This window comes from Idiotropiscis lumnitzeri, chromosome 8 (genome assembly GCF_059441095.1).
Source record: "Idiotropiscis lumnitzeri isolate Australia: NSW breed Sydney's pygmy pipehorse chromosome 8, RoL_Ilum_1.0, whole genome shotgun sequence".
NCBI classification, from domain to species: Eukaryota; Metazoa; Chordata; class Actinopteri; order Syngnathiformes; family Syngnathidae; genus Idiotropiscis; species Idiotropiscis lumnitzeri.
This window is the reverse complement of record NC_142398.1, coordinates 20,177,118-20,199,009: the sequence shown is the minus strand read 5'-3', so window position 1 is coordinate 20,199,009 and position 21,892 is coordinate 20,177,118. Positions and strand designations below refer to the sequence as shown.

Below are 21,892 nucleotides of genomic sequence, written 5' to 3'. Positions count from 1 at the left end.
ATGAGCGGATTGGCTCGTGCTGCACTGTGACAGAGGGGGTGGTCGTGGGAGGGAGGTGTACCATGCTATCAGTTATTTGCACGTTTCAATGAATTGCGTATGCGCGCATGGGTGTCTTCTTGACAAACTCTAAAAGCTCATGCCTCACGCCATCTTATTACAACACAGCATAAAGAAAATTTTAATCAAGAATGTTTCTGTGCCTACTTGTGGGAATGCTTCTAGGTAAGTGGAAGAATTTAGAGTAGACTGGAGCACTCGTAATTGATATTTTTTGTTTTTAAACTGATCCTGTTCTTAGGCTCATGCTGCTGCAGCAACGAAGGCAGTAAGTGAAGTCACAAATGTGTTCATTCTGTTCTGTACGAAAAAAAGCAGGTCAGAGGCATTGCACAAAACTCAAGTCATTTCAAATGGCAACTTTCTGGCTTTAAAGGGGAAGTCAACTCCGCAAAAAAAGTTTCAAAAATTATCTTCTGTGTGCCTTCACTCATCTAAACATAGCATCCTGATAAATATTATGTTCGTGGAATATAGATTAAGGACCAAAATCTACCTGTTTTTCTCGGGGTGGCCATTTTGTCAATTCTGTCAACTGAGAATGACATCACAGTTGCTCATCTGTTTTCCGAAGTGTTTGAATTAGAGCCCGCCACGGAAATGGCTTAGAAATGAAAAAGTTTTTATGCAACAGGACCAACACCAAGTGTGTTCGGGGCAGGTCAGAAAAAGTGGTTTAAAAAAAACATAACCAAAATCAGCCTTCTTGACCCTAATTCTATGTTTATTTGTTATCTGTGTAAACACGGGTGGATTTTGCTGCTTAAATCATCTTCCACAAATGCAATATTAATCTGAATATTAATCTGAATATGTTTAGACGAGTGGGGCTACATGAAACATCTTACGGCAAAAAACACGTTTGGATTGATTTCCCCTTATAAGCAGAAATGACTTTAGTTTGTTGTCATATCCATGATCTGCTTTTTTTTCCCTACAAATTGAAACAACTGAACATCCTCTGAGTTTGGAGATTCAGTCATTTTTGCCAGCGTTTGTATTTTTTGGAGGTTGTAGTCCCATTTTTCATTAGGTATAACATTGGGACGTCCAGAGTTGTTTGGTCCTTCAGTGGCTATGTTGAATGACATTGTCATCTTCAAGTGTGTGCTGTCGGTCTACCCAAAGAATGAAACCATCCTTCTGGAGTTGTACAAGTGCGTATTTTATGATTAATAAAAAAAAAATAAAACATACTAAAATGTTTTCACTCATCGACAAATTTTCCAATCCCTCAAATTTGTTCTCCCAGGGAGGGAAACAGGAACAAGTTGCTGGGGTTCTACAGTTCCCCGGATGGGCAGGTTGCGTCCTTCCCAGTTATAATCAAAACCTTTCATGACGGCAACCTTGAGTGTGTGGCCAGAGCACAGAACAATTCTCACGTGTTGCCGTCTGACAGCCATACTCACAACCTCAAGGTCATAGGTAAGTGTTTCTCCCATACAAGGGAAATATGTTACACATTGCACACATACGGCGATCATTGATACCTTTGCGTTAACGTGCACCCTTGCTATTCCTTGGAGATACGTTCTCTATATTAGTTTTACAGCTATCAATCATCTCTTGTCATCAAATATTTTAAATGGTATTCAAATTTGTGATGAAAAATAATAGAAATAGCCGATCCACTGGCTATTGCACCTTTCCTCATTAGTATCCAGTGGCGGGCGGTCACGGCCTTCAAGGCCTTCTCTACTGGCCTAACATAATCAAGAAATCATGATTATATCCTTCACATTGATATACAATTATATCCTAGTGTTGAATTTTTAGCTTGGAGTTTTTATCCAATCAGAATTCAGCTTGTGTTGCCAGGCAGATTTCATGACACCAGTAGCAGGTACTATTCGTCCGAGGCCTTCAGATACAATCGTCCGGGCGTCTCTTCTGTGTCTCAAGGGGGCTCTTGCCGTTGATAGACAGTTGCGATAGCCAATCAGATCACGAGTTGATGACAGTAAGGCCTTTTTGCTCGTTCTGGTTCTCTGGCTTAGCTGTGGATTACATGAGGTGGAATGCAAACTCGGGTTATGACGAGAACTAGAATCATATGCAAACCATCTGATGTTAACCAACTCCAATTGGACATTCCCGGAAAGCAAATGACAGCTAATATGATCCAGGCCACGTTATCAGTTTTTTACTACATCTGTTCTACAGAGCCAGTTGCAGGTGCAAAGGTCATCATTCAGTCGGATGCAGAGAAGCTCTTTGAGGGGAAGACACTGGAGCTGAGGTGTACTCTTGCAGCTGGGAATTATGTCTCTTACAAGTGGCGACTCAATGGTCAGCCTGTCTCACAGTCGCCGCTCCGCAATGTTACACATGACCAGCTTTTCATCTACAGGTCAGCCGTCTGCCAATGACAGGCATTTTTGTCTGCGATAAACTGACATATCTGAAAGAAGACGTATGTAGCAAAGTGAGTTAAGATATGATGATGTGTGTCGCCCTCAGAACCACCTCTGCAGACGTTGGCCGATACATGTGTGTTGCTACAAACAGCTACAACACAACACAGGTCTTCACATCCTATAGCTATGAAGTGGAAATCACATTCAAAGGTTAATTTGATGTATTATTATATTACATTAAAAAAAACACACAGGGCAACAGTTTACCAGTACTTGCATCTCTCATTTAAAAATGTTTTAAAAATCTGTTGATCAATGTTATATGATGCACACTGGTCTGGCCGCAGCCCACTTCGATGGTGATGGGATCGAGGAGGTTTACTATGCCCAAACGCAGTATGGAAATTTAAAACTAGTCCAATTAATTGAAGTCTAAATGGTATAAATTGGCTTGTTTGATTGTGCCCTCAAACACTTTAATAATAATAATAATAATAATAATAATACTCCCTTTATTAGTCCCACAATGGGGAAATTCGAGATTCGAACCCAGGCCTCCTGGGGAGACTGGGTCCGGAACGCGGCGCCTTAGACCACTCGGCCATCCTGGCAGCCAACGCACTTGACTAGCACTTTTCCACCTAATACATATAGTTTTCCAGGTGTGTTGTACCGGATTTCTTTTGACGAACCCTTTTCTCAACATCATCCCTCAGACACGGTGTCCGACGCGAACATTTCTTTCAACGTGCTGAAGAAGAAATCCGACAACTATTTCGCTGTGGTCACCTGCGAGTCAACCAGCGGGACACTGCCCATCACCTTTTCCCTCTACAACAGAACAAAATTGCTTTTCAATATGACAGTTGACGAGAGAAAAGTAAACTTCAAGGTTCCATTGGTTCTGACCAGTCACTTAGGATGGCTCCAGTGCCAAGCCAATAACGGCGATGAGGTTGCGTACAGTCGGTGGTTGCCCTTACAAGTTGGTAGGGTTTTCTTTTTAGTAAGGTCCTGCAAATCCCGCGAGACCGACCACTTTTAATGTCTCTCGATTTGTCTTGCCAGTAAGTGTTGGTGGGCCAGTGAAGATGCACTATGACTATGACATCGGACAAAACTATGCTGTAATTGGTCTAAGGTTCTACTGCAAGGCAACAAAAGGATCTCATCCACAGTTCCGATGGTTCCTCAACCAAACTCTTCTCCAAGATCGTGGAAGCTTTTACTACACGGTCAATCAGCCACCAGACCAGTCCATCCTGCTGTTATCTGTCGGGAGCAGCAGTGCAGGGACGTACCATTGCGAAGTATCTGACATCTTTGACAACACCACCGCCATCAGCAGTAATAAGCAGTACATAGACGAAAAAGGTAAAGCGATTCCAGTCCTTTTTTTGCTTTGATTGGATTGAATATTTTTTGATCTCACAACTTTTTTTTTTTTTTGTGCCACTAGTGCTGAATCATCTCCCTGTTTCTGTGGTGGCTGTTGTCTTTGGATGTTTCACTTTCTTGGTTGTCCTGGTCTGTGCTTGTTGTTTCATTGGAGTGTTTTTTCGTAAGTCCACAATCAGTCACAAATGTTTGGTTTTTTAATTGCTCTGGTTTCTCTTCTTCCAGAGTTGTGCAATGATAACTTAACTTTAACTCTTTTTTTTCAGGGAGAAGAAAGAGTAGAGAAGTTTACGTGTGAGTTACCTACATATTGTCGCGCTTGTACCTTCCGGTGCGATGGCGATGAGTGCGTAGACACACGACGAAGAATCTTCTCTCGTCAACTTGACTTGCCTCCAGTAACAATAAAGTTACAATCACAGCTGACATTGGTTGAGATGATACATGATGTTGTTTCGGTCCCTAGCTCGGGCACAGACAGCGTTTTAGCAGTGTCCATGTAGTGAGCCGCGATTACCACGCAACAAGAATCGATCCAACAACAGTCTCGCGATAATAAACGGCACTCATAACATCGCGTTGCATTCACTGACCAAACATAGGCTGGGAAAAAACTAAACAAAATAGCACTGCATGTTCCTAGGTTAATTAACAGGTTAAGTGCACCACACGATTTTTTTAAACAAAATTGTCCATAGTACATTTATTTATAGGACGAATTTAAAACCCTAGGAAGTTCTTATTCTGACATAATTATTAATTTGGAAGTTCTGTGTCTAACTTAAATCTGTCACGCATTGATACCGTATGTCTTGTATTGGGGCATCTAAGTTCTGAATAAATAAAATATCATCCCGAATTTTAAACGCAAAATAATACAACAAATGTCAGCCAATCATCTGTGAGTTCAAAGTTTATTTGTTTTGTATTTTTCTGCTTTTATCTTTCAGGGTGCGCCAGCAGACAGAGACATTTGCTGCATACGACGATGGCCTGGTTTGTCACATTTCTGGATCTTTGTCGTTAGGAAAACTTATTTCTTCATAGTGTCTGATCACATGGAGATGTCAAGCATATTATTGCATATGTTAAAACTATTACTTATATCGACACTTGCAGGCCATGTCAGAGTACTGCGAGAACAATGATGTGGTGAGGTCAGCCAGATGTGATGAGTTTGATTGGGTAAGACCAAACACAGTTCCAAGAAAAAATATTTGGAATGACATGGATTTCTGCATGAATTGTTCCTAATTTGTAATGAATATGCTAGCTCCTTCTTAAAAAAATAAACAAAGTCAGGAGTCAGCGAACCGACAGTCCAATTAATGTAACAAGATCGGAGGTGTTGGTTAAAGCTGCCCACACACGCTAGCTTGCTATCCTATCAGATGAAATTTTACGACCAATTGAACCAGTAAACCAGGTCGAGCAATTCCAAAGTTTTCGTATGTTTTCTTGCAACTTTAAATGTCATCCTAACAAAGCCGGTGGCCTCTTGAGTGACTGAATGTGTGTTGCTTTCAGGCATCAGAAGCCTCTGGAGATGATGCGATGTTTGCGGAAGAACCAGCTGATGAGGCCTGAGAGATCAAACTGTTGTTGTTTTTTTTTCAGTCTTTCTCACAACAAAGTGGTAGCTTAAGGAAGTGTATGTTGCAGAGTCTAAAGGAGTTTGAATGTTAGCTCAGGACTTTTTCTGTGCTGGCCAAAGGTGTGTCTCGCCTGCTTTTGAGCGTGCCGAAGAACGCCTAAAGTAAATCTAAGCACCACCAAACTTTGAGAGATTTAAAAAAATTATTACTGTGCGTGCCTTTCAGTCACACGGAATAGTACAAGGATATGTAACAAATTTTTGAACTTTTTTTTTTTTTTATCATTACCAGGCCTAATTTCTGTTACATTTAACCATAGGTCATTGTTTATGTTGTTTAGTAGGAATTATTTGCCACTTTTTCCTGCGAGGAAATGTTACAGGAGTTTAGATTAAAGAGCACTGACCTTTTTGAATTGCAATGAGAGAAGCACGCTTTTGCCGTGAGCATGTGTGTTAATATCAAAGTCAAGGAATGACTGACTAGCAAACTGAATGATGCACATTATCGCTGAAACTCCTTTTGTGTAAGCATGTGTGTGTTGCGCATGCATGGTGTGTGCATACGTGTGTTTGTGAGGGTGTGTGCATGTTTCTGAGTGGTAAAATGTGAAGCGCCCAACATCCCCCCCACCAACCGAGTTCCCGTCATTTTGAATGTGCTCTGGTGGCGAAACTATCAATAAACTTCTGATTCTATAATCTCCCACGATGAAAAATAAATAAAAACATATGTCATGTCTACCTGTGCTGTGGAAAACGTTTTATGGTGATCTCATCGTCCGTTCTCTACGGTGATGGCAATGTTGCCCTCTGCCGCAGGTTGCTAGCATTGTTATGATCATGGCTGGCAAAAAACAACAACAACAATATTTTACTGGGCCTCGGGCACAACATAATGGCCTCCTATACAAGCTCTTATGTTGTTGGGTTCTAATTACAATATGCCCATGTGACCAGGAAACAGAATCTGAGTTGTTCGGGATGGCTGCTAGCAAACAGACACAGACCATTTGTTCTCGCTCTCTCTCTCTCTCTATCTCTCAGCATGGTTGTTTCTCAACCTAGAGGTTGTGGGTTCAATGTCCGGCCCTCACAAGTGTCAGAGTGTCCAGTAAAGGCACCATGCATGTTTTTGGAACGTGGGGAGGAAACTAGAGTACCCGGAAAAAACCCACACAGGCACGAGGAGAATATGCAAACTTCGCAGAGGAAGGCCGGAGCCCGAATTAAACCCTGCACCTCTGAGCTATAAGGCCATCGTGCTAACCAGTCTGTACCGACCTTAAAAATAAAAATAAAAAAATAAAAATAAAATAAAAATAAAAATAAAAATAAAAATAAAAAATATATATATATAAATTAGTTATTATTATTATTATTATTATTATTATTATTATTATTATTATTATTATTATACTGTCCACACAGTCGTCAGGCGCTCCTTTCTTTCCCCTCCGGCACCGCAGCGGACGAATCTCCACCTCCTCAACTCCTCAACTCCTCTTGACGCCGTCAAATCAGACAACCCGGCGGAGTGAGGAGGCGGTATTTGCCTGTCACCCTCAAGACTCCCGACTAGTCTGCCTCCTTAGCTAGCTTCAGAAGGAGGGAGTTGCTTGTCAAAGGGGACAAACATGGAGGAGACCGGAGCCACGAGTGCGTACGGGCTTTCGCTCGCCGCAGGAGGCTTGGACGTTGGGAAGTTTGCCCGACAACCGCAAACTATTGTGCGGCTACTGAGCTGGGTGAGTACTTGGATGTGGGGGAAAAAAAGGTAGTATGCAAGGTCCGACTCGTGAGATTGAAAAAAGAAGGAGGAGAATCGTAAGTCAACAGGTGCAACCGTCCACTCGCCTGTGGAGCTACCAGACCAGGGCGTGTTTTTTTTTTGTTTTTTTTAACGACTTAGCTTAGCTCGGACACAAACGCAACGAAGCGTCTTAAATGTGGCGTCATGTTGCAATATGCAGCTGTCGGGTGACAGCATGCACATTGCACACACTAAGGACAAAAAAAACGTGTGCATGAAACGATATGCTAAGATAACGATGATCAGCTTGTCATTACATGTGCAATACTTCATTTTTCGACTCACTTTCAGTCGGAACATTCTGTAATTCTTAATTCTGTAATGTTTAAAAGTTGGCTAAAACGCAGACGTGGTATATTATCACTTTGTGGTTAAAAGTAGAAGTACACATTTTTGCTTTAAAAAAAAGATTGGTAAAAGTATAGATTCAACTGCTGCACGTAAGTAAGATTAAAAATAACTACTACGGTAACTCTTTAATGTACTTTCGTATAAAAGCAAAAAGCCAGCTAGCATTGGCTCAACCTCAACATAGTATGGAAAATGCTTTGTCACAGTTCCGACTGTTGTGAAATGCGCTATATAAATATAAATAAAGTATTTCTTTATTTATTGTGTTGAAAGTAGGGCTGGGCGATAAGACCTCAAATCAATATCATGATAAATTGAGCATGATAACAATCAATGCACGATAAATCATTGGAAAAGACCCACAAAAAAACTTTTATACTGCACCTCACATTTTGACAAGTTAGAGTTTTTAGCTAAATGCAAATTTGGACCACCAATCTGTAAAGTAATTGCCCGCACCATGATCAATCAATTTCTCTGATTGACTTCAAATAATTTTCTTACTCAGTGTGAACTTAAGCATGTTAAGTTGAACACAAAGCTGGTAGTCGCAGGAAACCACTACTTTTTCTGTTTTATGAATGGCAATAATTTGCATAAACGAGTTAATAGTACCTTCTGCTAAGAACCGGAAAAGCATTTAATTGCTCTACCTGTCACGATATGTCGCTGGCTTAGATTGATGGACACTGATGTAACTGTAAAAAATAAAGAAAATATTTTCCCTGCACACCTGGAAGGGTTCTGGGAATGGTCACGCTGCTGATCATCTGTTACACTTTTTTTTTTTTTAAAGTCTGTATCCCGGGTCCCATTATAGAAAGTCCAAAATGAACCACAACCTGGCAAGCTAAATAATGCATGCTGTCTTTACCCTGACTGATGTGAGGAAGCAGGTTGTAGGATTAATGTTTGAACTATTCCGAGCACTTTCATTCCAATGTCATCTATCCTCAGCTTGCTCTCCGTAGTGAATTTCACAGACTTGTGTCACGAAGTTAAAAATGTTACCCTTGGTGGGTGAGGACAGAATGTGCTTTGAGCTGTGAGCGTTTGTGTGCCTGGGGATGCAGTCAATGGTGTGTGTCACTTGTAAACAGGTAAGGTGATATCTGCGCCTGGCTGAACCTCCGTTCCAGTTTATGTCTCATCTCTATTCCACTCTGGAGTTGCCCACGATGAGAGGCGCCTAGCAGGCCAGGTGTTGGCATACTTATCAGCGATAGACCGATTATCGGCCGCCCGATTATCAGGGTTGATATTCGGCCTTTTAATTTTCAAGGCCGATAAATGAAAAGCCCGTTTATTTTGCAGATCACTTCTCTCTCTCTCCCTCGCTCTTTCTCTCGCTCTCCGATGTGCTGGTGCCCCCGCCTGCAGAAGCAGATGGGCCCGCCCACAGCAACATCTGATTGGTTACTTGCTTTTTCATTTTGTGTCAGTTATCGGCCTCCATGACCACTAATAATCTGTATTGTATCGGTCTTTCACTAATACTTTTTCCCCCTCCTGGCATGTACTTCGGGGTTCGCCTCTGTGAACGAAAGAGTGACCTCGTTCTGCCTTGAGTCGGGGGGTTACAGGACCTGACTGTTGTTTGTGACTTTTAACAAAGCATTTTCACACTGCTTTGCTTAGTCGTACTTGAAATGAATCCCCCTCATGTGAAGAATATGATCACGATTTCTTGATTATGTTAGACCAGCAGAGAAGGCCTTGCAGGCCTTGACGGCTCACCACTGGATTCCACATACAGTCCAATATTCCCACCCCGCGGCTCGTTGTCAGGATCTTTTGTCTCCTCGTCCCCACTAGCCCAAAAGCCCCTCTCTGTCCTCCGCCCAGACTTCATTATGAGCATTATTAGGGAACTGCTGGAGTCACAAGACTGGAAGCGGCACTCAGAACGAGGTCACATGATGAGGTGGTTTGCAAATGTGGACGGCAACAAACCACGGGATGGCCCTGGGAACCAGTTCAGTTAATCGCTAAATGATTTAGGTGCTACGCTGTGTTTTATTTATAATGAGGCCATGTGCGTGACGACCGCTCTTGGAGCTGAGTAGTTAGAAAATCACAAAATAAAAATGGGAATCCACCACGACAACAACTTTCAGAAAATTTGTTGCCTGCTGCCGACAAACATTTAACAATGGGAATGCGGTCACACATTTTAGTTTGCTTTTCAAACGGGAATTGAAAGTAGCCGAAGGGTAAACATTACAAACACTTTACTGAGACAGGTGTGTCTTGTTTGGTGGTAAAAAAAAATAAATCTGTGTTGTCTAACTGATCTCGTTTCTTTATCTGACTGCAGTTATTCGCCATTGTGGTTTTTGCCTGCATCACCACCGAGGGCTACATCAACCCGGTCTACAGTGCTGAGCCAAAGTGCATCTTCAACCAGAACGACTCTGCGTGTCACTACGCCGTCGGCATCGGTGTCATTGCGTTCCTGGCCTGTGTGGGCTTTCTGCTTTTGGATGTTTACATGCCTTTTATGAGCGACGCACAGCAGAGGAAATACGCTGTCATGGCGGACCTGGGATTCTCTGGTGAGAACGTCACTTTTATAAATGGCTTTAATAGTGAAAGCATTTTTGTGTTTCTGGTTTTGCGCTTGTTGTTGATTTGAGGTCAAATTGGTTGCTTACTGTAAGGATTAGGAATGTAGAAAAATGTGCTTGTCCTGATTGACCTGCATTTGCTTCATCTATTTTCTTGCTGCTAGCACTCGTCATCAGACCATGACACACACACACACACACACCATGTGATCGCTTCTTTATTAATGTAGTATGATAACTGTCACATATGTTTCTCTCAGATTGCACATTTACGTCAAATTTTTTTAAAATACCGTAAGTATGGACCAATCTATACGCTTCGCATTATGTGTCACAACTACAACTATTGAACTGTATATCGGCTATTCCCACTGATCGGGATGTAACCGATTTAAAATCGATTTTAAACTGCTTGAAATATGCATCGATGGAGAAAAAAAATGAAAGCATTGATTGGCAAGGCCAGGTTGATGCAACATAAATGCAGATGTTGAAAGTCAAATTTTTATTTAAAAAAATGACTATTTTTTTTATTTAAATTATTGTATTTTGGTGTTTAATTATGGCACCAATGAAACACTGATAAGAAAATAATGCAGTTAAATTTGAATAATGTTGCAATTTTTTATTTTTTTTTATAAACTTGCTGTTTGTTACATAAACAAAATGCAGATGTTTAAATAAAAATAACTAACGGTTATATAATGAGTCATTCATTTTCATTAAAAAAAAAAAATGAAATTGAGATTAGAAAATCGAATTACCCACTGTGGATTTTTTTTTCCTTCATACAGTATCGCATTTCTTACAGCGTTGGGAGATGCTCGACGCCACGAGTGATCATTTCTTTTTTGCCGATTTACCGCTGGTCCTCTCCTCCCTTGACACCCGGTCTCATACACAGATCCTTTGTGTTCCATAATGCCAGACAAACTACTCAGTGTTATCCTTACATCACAAAGTGCATTATTCATTGTTGCAATCAGCAGCAGATGATGCTGAGTGAGCATGTCGGAGGCCGAGGATGACCTCACAGATCCTCTTTAAATTCATCGGCTGGACATGCCGGTGTTTGTGAGACATTCTCTACGGAAACAATGACGTGCTACTGTGAACCTTGTGGTCATTTAGGATAATTGCATCAATTTGTGTGAATTTCTTCGGAACAGGCTATCCTTTTCATTTCGGAGCGTTTCGCTCGGCTTCACTGCATGTTCGTAAACGATAGATTTTTTTTTTTTGTACGATTAGATATCAGCCTCTATAAGAGCCTTTAGAATCACTACTGCTGTTTTTATTTTATAATTTTATTTTTTAAGCAATTAGACTGTAATGTTTGCCCTCAAAGGGTCATGTGCTACTCTGAAAGAGTAAAAAATGTAACCAAATCTGCATCAATTGAACACTTCCTAGACATTTTGGGCTCATTAATGAGGTTTTCAAATCTGTACGCCGAGTTGCGCTTTTGTTATGATATAAAAGCTTGGTGATGTTGACTGTGCTCTTTTGTCATACAACAAAACACGGTTACATCATCAGCTCACAATGCAATGCATACCAGAGAGATGGTGCCCCCTAAATCGGTGACGTTTGAGTTTCTCATGCAGTGACTGCGTCTGTGTCTTTGTATTCTTATCAGGGACATGGACCTTTCTGTGGTTTGTGTGCTTCTGCTTGTTGGCCAGTCAATGGAGTCGCACACACGACGTCAGTGGAATCCCCCAGGATGCTGCGCGTGCAACAGTGGCTTTTTCATTCTTCTCCATCGCTACCTGGGTGAGCACGGCCGCAGTTTTTTGTTGTTGTTGAATCGATTCGACACGCGAGGGCATGATTCGATTCGATTCACTTTGATTGATTTTCGATTCAATCAAGGATTTCATGCAGTACCAATTTTACTTCCATCGGGTAGGTATTCTCAGAAGAACCAATGATGTAATTAGGTGCATTAGTAATATTTACATTAAAACTGCATGCACCCCACTGTTTCATTTTGCAGGGAATCCTAACCTACTTCGCCTTGGGTCGTTTCCGCCGAGGCGCTGAGGACGTCGCCATCCCGACCTATACCGAGCAGCCTTACGACGAGCGCACGCCTTACCCACCGACCTACGCCCCCGCCTCCTACAACCCCACGCCGTACACCCCCACCACCTATAGCGCCTATCCCGACTTGAGTCAGCAGCCGACCTTCACCCCGAACCTGCAGCCGACGCCCGGCTATGAGCCGCCTAATTACTGACGCAGACGCCACAGCAAGACTCCTCTCTGTTGGTTAGCAGCCGATCCAGCGTGGTCGAGACATTTCTCCCTTGATGATATGGCTTCTCGTCGGATTTAACACTTCTCTAATTGTTAAACCTGAAAAGTTAACGATTGAGACCTGCATGCGAGCGAATAGAAGAGGGACAGGGACATCTTCACATCGGACTGCACGCTGACATGAGGTGGGATCTTCGGATCGGCTGACCTCTGCGCTATGATGTAACGCTTACCTCAAGCAGGATAATGGAGAGACAGAATGTACGCAGAATTTTAGACAACTTTTGACGCTCTCAACGACAGTTGCAATCCACACCATGTTTCTCTTGGATTTGTACAGATTTCTTCCTGAAACTCTTGCCATTTTAGTTGCTGTGTGCGACAATTTGTTTTCATCTCCCATCAATTGAATGGTCTTTATTCGCCGCAAACGTTATGGCGATATCGGTGCAAAGTGTTTCTTCTGTTTATTGTTCAGATTGTGCAGTTCAATTAGTCATCTCATAAATCATCCTTGAGAGTTTTTGAGTTCTTCTTAATAGCCTTTGTTTTCTCTTTTCCTGCAAAAAAAAAGAACAATTGTCCAACTAGACCTGGTTGTATGAAATTGCCCTTTTTTTTTTAAACTTGTGGTTTCGATTACGATAGTCAAGGTGGGTGGGAATGCAGAGAACGAATTGCCTGAATGCTGAAAGCATATATTGGAGTCTTTTATTTTTTTTCATTAGTTTATTATTCTTATAAGTCCCTCTGACTAAAAATTTGTCCAAGGCACAAATAAAATGAAATTCAAATCCAATTGAAATCAGTAACTCTTAATTACAAGTTAGTCACGCTTAGTTTAACCAATAAAGTGTGTATTTGGTTTTGCTTTACAACACTGCAGGTGATAGATCATTCCAAGTGCTTGTCAGCTACCTCCTGGGAGGCTGTCAGCACATTATTTTGGGCTACTTGCACAAGACAATAAAATTAGAAACCGGACTGCCAAATAATTTAAAAAATTTAATTAAAAAAAAAGAAAAAAAAAAGGGGGGCCAGTAAGGGACAGAGTGATGAGAAACCAGCACAGAAACATATCCCAATATAATTTCATTCATAAACAATGTACATCAAATCATGTCCCGAACTTAATTTCTAAACCAATGCCCGGTCCATTTATACACAGACTGTATTTCACGTTCATACGCAAGACCTTACGTACCGGCGGCTTTTAGAAGTTTCTGAATATGTTAATACTGTCCATTAAACCACCAAAAAGGCCGTCTAGATAACAAAAACAGAAATGCACCCAAAACTAACCATCTCAGCAATACAAAGTGGACCAAGTTGTGTTAAAGGCAAAAAACATGAAAAACAAAGCCCTCACCTCAATAACTTACTCAAATAAAACATACAAATATCAAAGTTCTTGTAGTGGTTACATTGATAACGTATAAAAACACATCATCGTCAATGTAAAAGCACAATTACCATTTCTTAACGGAACCTAAATAATTTCCCCATATCAGGATTTAAGTGGGCGGGACTTCACCACAAATCTAATTCATTAAATCGAAACTGTGTGTAAAGAAATGAAACTGCTTCAAACGCACAACAGCTAGACTTCACCTCTGCGTACTTTTGAGTGTTCAGAGGTGGGGGGAGAGAAAAGCTTCCTGGGAATTCCTGAGTCCAAAAGTTGTCCATTAAGTGCTTGTTGAGGAGTTTCATTCCTGAGCGGAGGTCGGTTCTCTTTGGTCGCCATCAGATCTCCGTAACACTTTCGACAGACTGCCTGATATTTGTCAGCACCGCCGATCACTTCTACCTGTGTAACGCCGGAATCATGACGGGGAATACAAAATAAATTTATTTTCTCGGGTGCACTGCACGCTCACCTCTTTCTCCGCGCCAATCCTCTTTGTGTAGGCCGCTTCTTTGTAACACTGCATGCAGACGGCGTGAAGCTTCACCACGCTTTCCGCCAGAGGGACAAGGTTCAGGATGTTTCCGAATGGCTACCAAAAAAAAAAAAAAAAAATGCACGAGAGAGTAGTTGACGCGTGAATAAACGAGGGGATAATCACCAGACGGAACAGAGATGTCTTTGTAAAAGAACAATGAGCACATTTTCCTCCACCTTGACCGTTTAATGCGCCGAAATTCCCACTCCGTCGCTAGACTCGACAACGATGTGCATTCGTTCGGAAAAAAAAAAGAAAGTCACCTTTCTCTGGAAGGTCGCATCCAAGGCAGCGACGATAACGATCTTGCCCAAATTGGCCATCTCCTCACAAAACTCCACCGTGTCCGGGAACTTTAGTGACACACACAAGCAGTTGACACACCAGTCCATCCACAAACGGTGTCAAGTTTTCTCAGTTCCAGGCAATTTGCAATCCACCTTTTGCACAAAATCATGGTCCAATTACAGTGGCTTGCAAAAGTATTAGCCCCCCTTGAACTTTGGGGGTTCACATTAGTTTGTTTTTTTTCCCTCTTGGCCAAAAAGGCTCAACTTTGCTTTCATCTGACCAGAGCACCTTTTCCAAAAGTTGTCTCCCAGGTGGCTTGCGGCAAACTTCAAAATGTAACTTGTAATGGATTCCTTTGAGAAATGGCTTTCTTCTTGCCACTCCTCCATAAAGGACAGATTTGTGCAGTGGACGGGTAAAGACAAGGATTTTTTTGAAATGCTGAAAGAATTTTATTTTTGGTGGATATTATTTTATGAAGATAAATAAAAATAATTGGGCATTTATCACTTTGGGCATATTGTGCCTGTAATATTGTGATTCTCCTCCACCACTGGTCAAGAATCCAGTCCTCTGAGGGGGGAGGTAGCTCTTATGTGATCACATACAGCCCTACTACAAACATAGCACTGTCTGCAATGACATTATTATTCACTTTTTTATTTTTAATTGTTATTATTTTCAGTCCGAAAAAAAAATGTACAGGAAAAGAATTGCACACTTACAAACTGCCCTTCATCAATTCCAATGACACAGCTTCCCAGTGCCAACGGGCGCACATCTCTGAGACAGTTTGACGGAACCGCCTCCATTGTGTTTCTAAGGAAAGCTCAAATGAATTCTTTTTGTGATCTACACTCCCATCGATCATGCCAGATGCATGCAATGACTAAGACAGAAGTTCAATAATAGCTGTCAGTTTGGTGCCGTTGCCATAGATGGAAATTGCAGAAAATAGTACAATATAAGATGATGCTGCAAAATGTTTTGCAAGACAAAACATAGAACTATAGCAGGTGGCTTACCTATCATGTGTGGCCATGCCAACATCCGAGTAACGTGTATCCTTGGCGTATTTGATCACCAAGCAGCTATACTGGGCTATTAGGAAACGCCGCACCCTTCGCATCAATTCAGTGCTACAAAAAACAGACATCAGTTTAGTTAATTCAATGCAAATTGCACAGAAAAAAAACATGCTTTGTGCAGTGATTCTCAAAGTGTGGAAAAAGTACCACTTGTATAAGGCCAAGCAATTACTGTATTAAATACAAATACAAATTATAGCATGGAATACAAACATATTAGAACAACTATTATTCGCTGGCCACATCGTAGATATGGGTTCCCTTTGAACACATTTGAGTGAAAGAGAGCGGGAGAGAAAGGAGTTGAGTGACGTGACGGATGAGTGAAATTTACTGTTGTTGCCACACCCAATTTAAAACACATTTACTATATAAATGAATGAAGCGAGGAACGATGACGATCGTGACATATTGTATGATTTACCTTTTGCCTGAAAACATCGGTCCAAATATGACCTGTGGGAATACATAGGCAGGGACAGTTAGAGAACAACAAATTTACGGAAATTACGGAACACAATCTCTCAACGTGCAAATACATTGCTAGCACAAACATGTCAACAGGATTACATTAAACATTTATGTTCGCTTTGATGGAAAACAAGGCAATACAGCTACGACAAACCTGGATTTGCCCTTGGGCTTTCCTCGGCGAATTTGGAAAAACTCTGGGAAAATCTACACAGTCCATTTCTTTTTAGAGCACAAAAAACTGTTTAAAAAAAAAGTAAACTATAGCCGTTACCAAGTCACAAAAACAGCTGCATTCAAGCAAGAAATTCAACGAGCGCGCGCTTCTGAGTGTATTCGCCCGGCCAGTTCGCAACCGGAAATGAATTCGACCAATTGACAGTTGTTTCTTAATATCACATGATTCTTTTAGCCAATGCGGGCTGAAACCGTGCCACTGCCTGATTTTTTAAACTTTACTCGCGCAAAAAAAACACACACAAAAACATGCTGTTCGAAAATCATCTCAGAGCACCCGAATACACACAGGCACCCACACGAACATTGGTGTTACGACCTCAAGAAGAATCCGAACGCACCCAAAGTCGCACGCTACAAGACGTCCAAAGAGTATATTTTTCTTTGACAAATCTATGGTCAAGACTTAGAATTCCAAATGTAGTACAAATGAATCAAACTGACAGAGAAACAATTATGTGACTTATCATGACATTCAAATCAGAAACTCCTCCAGATTGTTATGAACTTCAAGAGTATCGAGGAGTACGGTATACCCCTTTTACGTTTCAAAATGGTCTGTCTGGTGGGAGTCAAGCGACTAAAGTCCAAAGCAATTCTCCCCACTGCTGTTCACAGTTTGCCTTTGGTCATCTATCAAGAGACTCGCAACAAGGCTGCTTCAAGAAAGGAAAATGATATCCTGGACCGCCATGAAGAAAGATGTAAGACTGTCGTTATCTTATTACTCTTGGCCTATGAGAGACATGAGCTAGAGAGTGTGATGATGTCATGTTAGAGTTTCAGAACATGCGATAATGCAATGCTGTACCTGACTAACATGGCGGATGGCCACACCAAATCAGCAGAGGGCGCTGTTTTCCTTGTTTACCGTATTACTCCGCGAAGTGATGGCAGATGCCCGGTGCGGTTGGGTTCGCCTGACACCGTACTGAATCACTGCCTGTGTAACTAGGAGCTCGAGAGGCAGTATTCACCCAGCCGATGGTCACACAGGATGGCGGCGGACGACGTGATTAAGGCCCACGTCAAGGCTTTAAAGGAAGGTCAGTCGCTTTTAAAGTGAAACTTAACCTCGATAATATACAGTAAGTAGCTGCTGTACACAGAAGCCTCGTTCACGTTGAAACCATCGAGACGTGCAAGAAACAGGGGCGAAATCATTCATTGTAAAACCGTGTGAAATATTGCGCTGGTCTTGAGTATTTGTAGCCCATAATCGCCATAAAAGCGAGAGGTGTTTTCTGACCAATACATAACAATGGAATACTTAATTTATAAAGCGCATTTCACAACAGCCGGAGCTGTAACAAAGCACCTTCCATATGATGTAATATAAATTAACAAGAAATTAGAACACAAATTAAAACACATCAACACATATACAGTAGATACCACAAGAACAACAGAACAGCAACAGTCTCTTGTTGAGTCGAAAGCCAAAGAATAAAAAATGTCTTCAAACAAGTTTTTCAAGTGGACAGAGATGGCTTGCCTAACAAATAATGGGAGGTCTTTCCATAGGATCGGCAACAGAAAAGGCACGACTGGCTGACTCCAAAATAAAGTGCTTAACAATCTCGAGCCTACATGTAACAAAGGCATGGATTACTGTTTTGAAGTGCTGCTGAAAAACAAAGGGCTTCACCTTAGCCAGCTGCCTAAAATGAAGGAAGCTGGATTGCACAACAGCAATGATTTGTGTGTTATGTGTTGATCAAAACTTCAGCAATTTAAATGACTCATATGCATAATGGGATTTTGACTTTGTAGTTTTTTGACATTCAGGTACGGACCGTGCACGCAGTCTGGCTCAAACTCTACTCAATGTGCCCTATGGAGAAGGTGAAGGGGAAAGACTCGATGCCTACATACCCACCACCAACTGTCTTGGTATGCATCTGTCACGACTCGCCAACATGGTGTCCGATGAGTGCTGATAATGCACGTGTGTTTTTCAGATTTGCCTCTTGTTATTTACCTTCATGGAGGATACTGGCAGTTTCTCAGGTAAGCTCGTCACAATTTCTTGACAAGTTTGTGGTTTTTATTTTCGGGACACACGGTGGTTGCCCATCTGCCTCGCACCTGAGAGGTCTTGACTTCAAATCTGATCACAGGCCCTCTTCAAGTATGCACGTTCTCGCCGTGCTTGTGTGGGTTTTATTTTTCATTCGTTTTTTTTTTTTTTAGGTTAGTTTTTAGGTTACCTTCAGACTAACTTTTTCAATGGTGTTAATGTGAGTGTAAATGGTTGATTGGCTGGCGAGCAGCCTTGTGTGTGCCCTTTGTCTTGCCAAAAGTCAGCCGTGATTTGTTGCAGCTCACCTGCGACCAAAATGACAACACTTATTATATAAAAATGGATTGATATTTTTTGTTGTTGTAGTTCAGTTTTTTTCATACTGATGCGTTGTGTTTCGACAGTAAGGAGGAGTCAGGATTCATGGCAGTCCCGCTCATCGATAAAGGTGTCGTCGTGGTGGCAGTTGGGTACGACATCGCCCCGAGAGGTAGAGTCTGTTCCTGATGGATGTCCGTGTCTGGATTTACACTGCAAGGTTCAAGTGACACAATTCCTGAAAAAATACACGGAATTGGATGGATGGTATGATAAACAAAACTTCGACATCGACTGCAAGAATCAAGCATTCTATTCTAAAGACAGATTCTTATAAAATTTGTATTCAGACATGAATCTTGACCATCCCTGTCGACCTCATAGCTCTGGCACTAATGTGGATTTGTTCAGTTTGCTGTCTATAATTAAAATGGATTAATAGACCGCTCCCACTAAATTGTGGGCCAATCTCTTGAGGTCAAATGGAGGAAAAAAGTCATTAAATAGCATTGCGTCATCTTTTAAAAACTCCCACTGTAAATTTTGTACCACAGCAAAAGCATAGACCCGCAGATGGAGTTCAAACTTGGTACATTAGAGGCACGTCAATCGCCCAACTGCGTCCAGTAATGTGGATGTTACCCTCATTTAAATCTGTGGTGCAAAGAGTCAGCCCAAGCTTACTAAACATAATCTTATGTTTTCTATTTGTAATAATTATGCATTATCTGTCGTGTCACTGCCCAGTCTTGATGCTGGTTGTTTCATGTGTCCTGCAAATGTAAACACCTAGATCAGCAATGCGTCACTTGAAATATACATGGAACGACTCAAATAAATCGTGCATGGGCCGGCATTAAATCAGAGAGGACCACTTAAATGTGCAGTGTAAATCCAGCCCTGATGATAAGATGTTGGACTGCGTGTGAAAATGTTTCTTCTCTTAGGTAACATGGACCTGATGGTTTCGCAAGTGCGCAGGAGTGTTGTGTCTGTCGTTCAACAGTATTCTCATATCAGGTACCCCTCACGCTCGGTTGTCTTCAAAAACGCCACGTGACACTTGTAGGTCACATGATATGTCTCTTATTAGCGGTCTGTACCTGTGTGGCCACTCTGCCGGTGCTCACCTGGCTGCAATGGTTCTTTCCACGGACTGGTCGCAGTTTAGTATTAATCCTCAAATCAAAGGTGAGCAGAGTGTTGAGTTATTGTCTTTGGAGTTAAAGGAGAATGAGGGAAAAAAGGTTCACAATGTTTTTATTTTTCTTGAGGTGCTTTTCTTGTCAGCGGTATCTATGACCTCTTGCCCATCCTGTCTACCTACGTCAACGAGCCTTTGAAGATGACAGAGTAAGTATTTAGATGGCTGCCTGCCACTCTTGGCCTGCTCTCAAAATATAATTGTGAGCGCTCAGTTTTTTTCGGGATGATCATTTAGGTTTGTTTCAATTTGTATGTTTGATATGAATACAAATTATTATTATTATTGCTATGCAGATGAGAGATTTATTTATTTATTTTAACTTATTCCAGGGAGGTGGCCATAAGAAACAGCCCGAGCAAGCTGATGTCTCAGGTCAAACTTTCGTCCGCCAGTTGCCAAATTGTTTTGGCCGTCGCTGAGAACGACTCGCCGGAGTTTCGCAAGCAGTCGGACGACTACTACAATGTTTGTATTACGTAATTCCTTGTTCTGGTTTTGCTGTTTGTGAAGATGCAAAATAATTATTCACAATTACCATTAGTTGTTTGTTCCCCAGTGATTTCAGTGACTATGACTTTCATAAATTAAATTTCACACATTTTCTTATTTCTCCGTGACAAGCCATCTTTAATTTTGTCCCTCAAAGACTCTGAAGGCAACTGGGCTGAATGTGACCTTGGAGGACGTGTCGGACACGGACCACTTCAGTATCGTAGAGCAGCTGGTTGATGGAGATTATCACCTGACAAAGGTAGTTTGTTGCAAGTTGTCATAAAAATGAGGGCTCCGAATCAGAAATTCCCAATTTCTTGAGCAACTCCCTAAAGTAGACAAATGTTACCCCAGAAGAACAGCGCTTGAAATTCAGCACAATTGCTTTCACTTTTACTCTTGCAGCTCCTGTTGAAGATGATGGGCAAGTGCTGAGGTGGAAATGGAGATACCTCTGAGGAGACGTACTTGTTCGGAAACATGCACTGTGATGATAAATGAATCCCAGCATCAGGTTAAACTAGTATACAAATATTCACTGTAGTTACTTTTGTGTTGAAAATGCAGAAGAATATTTTATCTCTTGAAGGAACTGGGGAAAATTCATTGCATTCATGGCTACTTGGATTCTCTGGCATTTTTCTCGTTTTCATTGTGCTCAGCACGCAATTTATTGTTTTATTTGGTTCACATTCAAATGTTGTGTTTGTAGCAACGCTTAAGAGCTCAGCGTGGGCCAAAAATGCCTGTAGTTTAGATATTGTCCATTTGCAACCATGTTTTGTTAGATATCAACAACACAGAGTGTTGCCATTGTACTCTGTCATCATTAGTTTGTCTGAGAAAACTCAACACAACACAATGGGAATATATTTTAATGTCATTCAGGGATTGTTAACTTCAATGTAAAAATGATAATCACATGCTGTATCTTTATTGTATGGTTATGAAATGGAATGGTCAGTGTAAAATGTCTATATTTTAAGTGGAAGTACGGCGTAAATAAAATCTTGAATAGATGCACACAATCATTCACCACTTTGATTGCACCTTAACTAATGACGTGATTGTTTACACTTTGTCCTATATGATTCGTTGTCGAAATAAATAGATATGTATATTACTAAATGTGTTGATGTGGTTTGTAACGGGACGGGTGGTTCACTTTTATTCGAGATGTAGGCTTTTAAGATTTGTAATTTACTTTTATAGCGCATTTTGTAAGTAAGCGCTGGCTGCAGAGCCACGTTCCAAGCGTCATGGCTCAACCTAAAACGTATGACCCCGCCCACATCAATTATCGACATCTTTTTCCTGAGTGGATTTAATGTCTTATGACGTCACTTAAAAATTCACATTGAAAAAAAACCAAATAAACTATCAACGGACAGAAACCCAAATAACCATGCAGGGG

General features: G+C 41.3%; 4 protein-coding genes across 4 annotated transcripts; 3 read left to right on the top strand and 1 right to left on the bottom strand.

The window, feature by feature from the left end:
* The first annotated feature begins 48 nt into the window (after nt 1–48).
* LOC148332672 (Fc receptor-like protein 5) lies at nt 49–6,145 on the top strand. Its single transcript, XM_088301713.1, has 13 exons — nt 49–225; nt 302–328; nt 1,094–1,217; nt 1,313–1,488; nt 2,227–2,413; nt 2,524–2,630; nt 3,137–3,409; nt 3,489–3,794; nt 3,880–3,981; nt 4,085–4,112; nt 4,769–4,814; nt 4,938–5,003; nt 5,346–6,145. Exons 1-13 carry the CDS (start codon nt 192–194, stop codon nt 5,403–5,405), a joined length of 1,536 nt encoding a protein of 511 aa, XP_088157839.1. The 5' UTR covers nt 49–191; the 3' UTR covers nt 5,406–6,145.
* Nucleotides 6,146–6,900: 755 nt separating this feature from the next.
* Nucleotides 6,901–13,204, top strand: syngr2b (synaptogyrin 2b). The gene is made up of 4 exons (XM_088302838.1): nt 6,901–7,160; nt 9,894–10,131; nt 11,783–11,919; nt 12,143–13,204. The coding sequence occupies exons 1-4, from the start codon at nt 7,050–7,052 to the stop codon at nt 12,383–12,385; spliced, it is 729 nt and encodes a 242-aa protein (XP_088158964.1). The 5' UTR covers nt 6,901–7,049; the 3' UTR covers nt 12,386–13,204.
* A 47-nt stretch (nt 13,205–13,251) lies between these two features.
* Nucleotides 13,252–16,826, bottom strand: tk1 (thymidine kinase 1, soluble). Its single transcript, XM_088302840.1, has 7 exons — nt 16,356–16,826; nt 16,155–16,186; nt 15,668–15,781; nt 15,368–15,461; nt 14,615–14,704; nt 14,286–14,405; nt 13,252–14,215 (listed from the first exon to the last, which is right to left on the bottom strand). Exons 1-7 carry the CDS (start codon nt 16,419–16,421, stop codon nt 14,006–14,008), a joined length of 726 nt encoding a protein of 241 aa, XP_088158966.1. The 5' UTR covers nt 16,422–16,826; the 3' UTR covers nt 13,252–14,005.
* afmid (arylformamidase) lies at nt 16,690–21,497 on the top strand. The gene is made up of 12 exons (XM_088302837.1): nt 16,690–16,968; nt 17,057–17,142; nt 17,394–17,484; nt 18,227–18,331; nt 18,400–18,448; nt 18,866–18,951; nt 19,727–19,799; nt 19,873–19,970; nt 20,054–20,132; nt 20,316–20,451; nt 20,633–20,737; nt 20,884–21,497. The coding sequence occupies exons 1-12, from the start codon at nt 16,941–16,943 to the stop codon at nt 20,911–20,913; spliced, it is 966 nt and encodes a 321-aa protein (XP_088158963.1). The 5' UTR covers nt 16,690–16,940; the 3' UTR covers nt 20,914–21,497.
* Nucleotides 21,498–21,892: the final 395 nt, after the last annotated feature.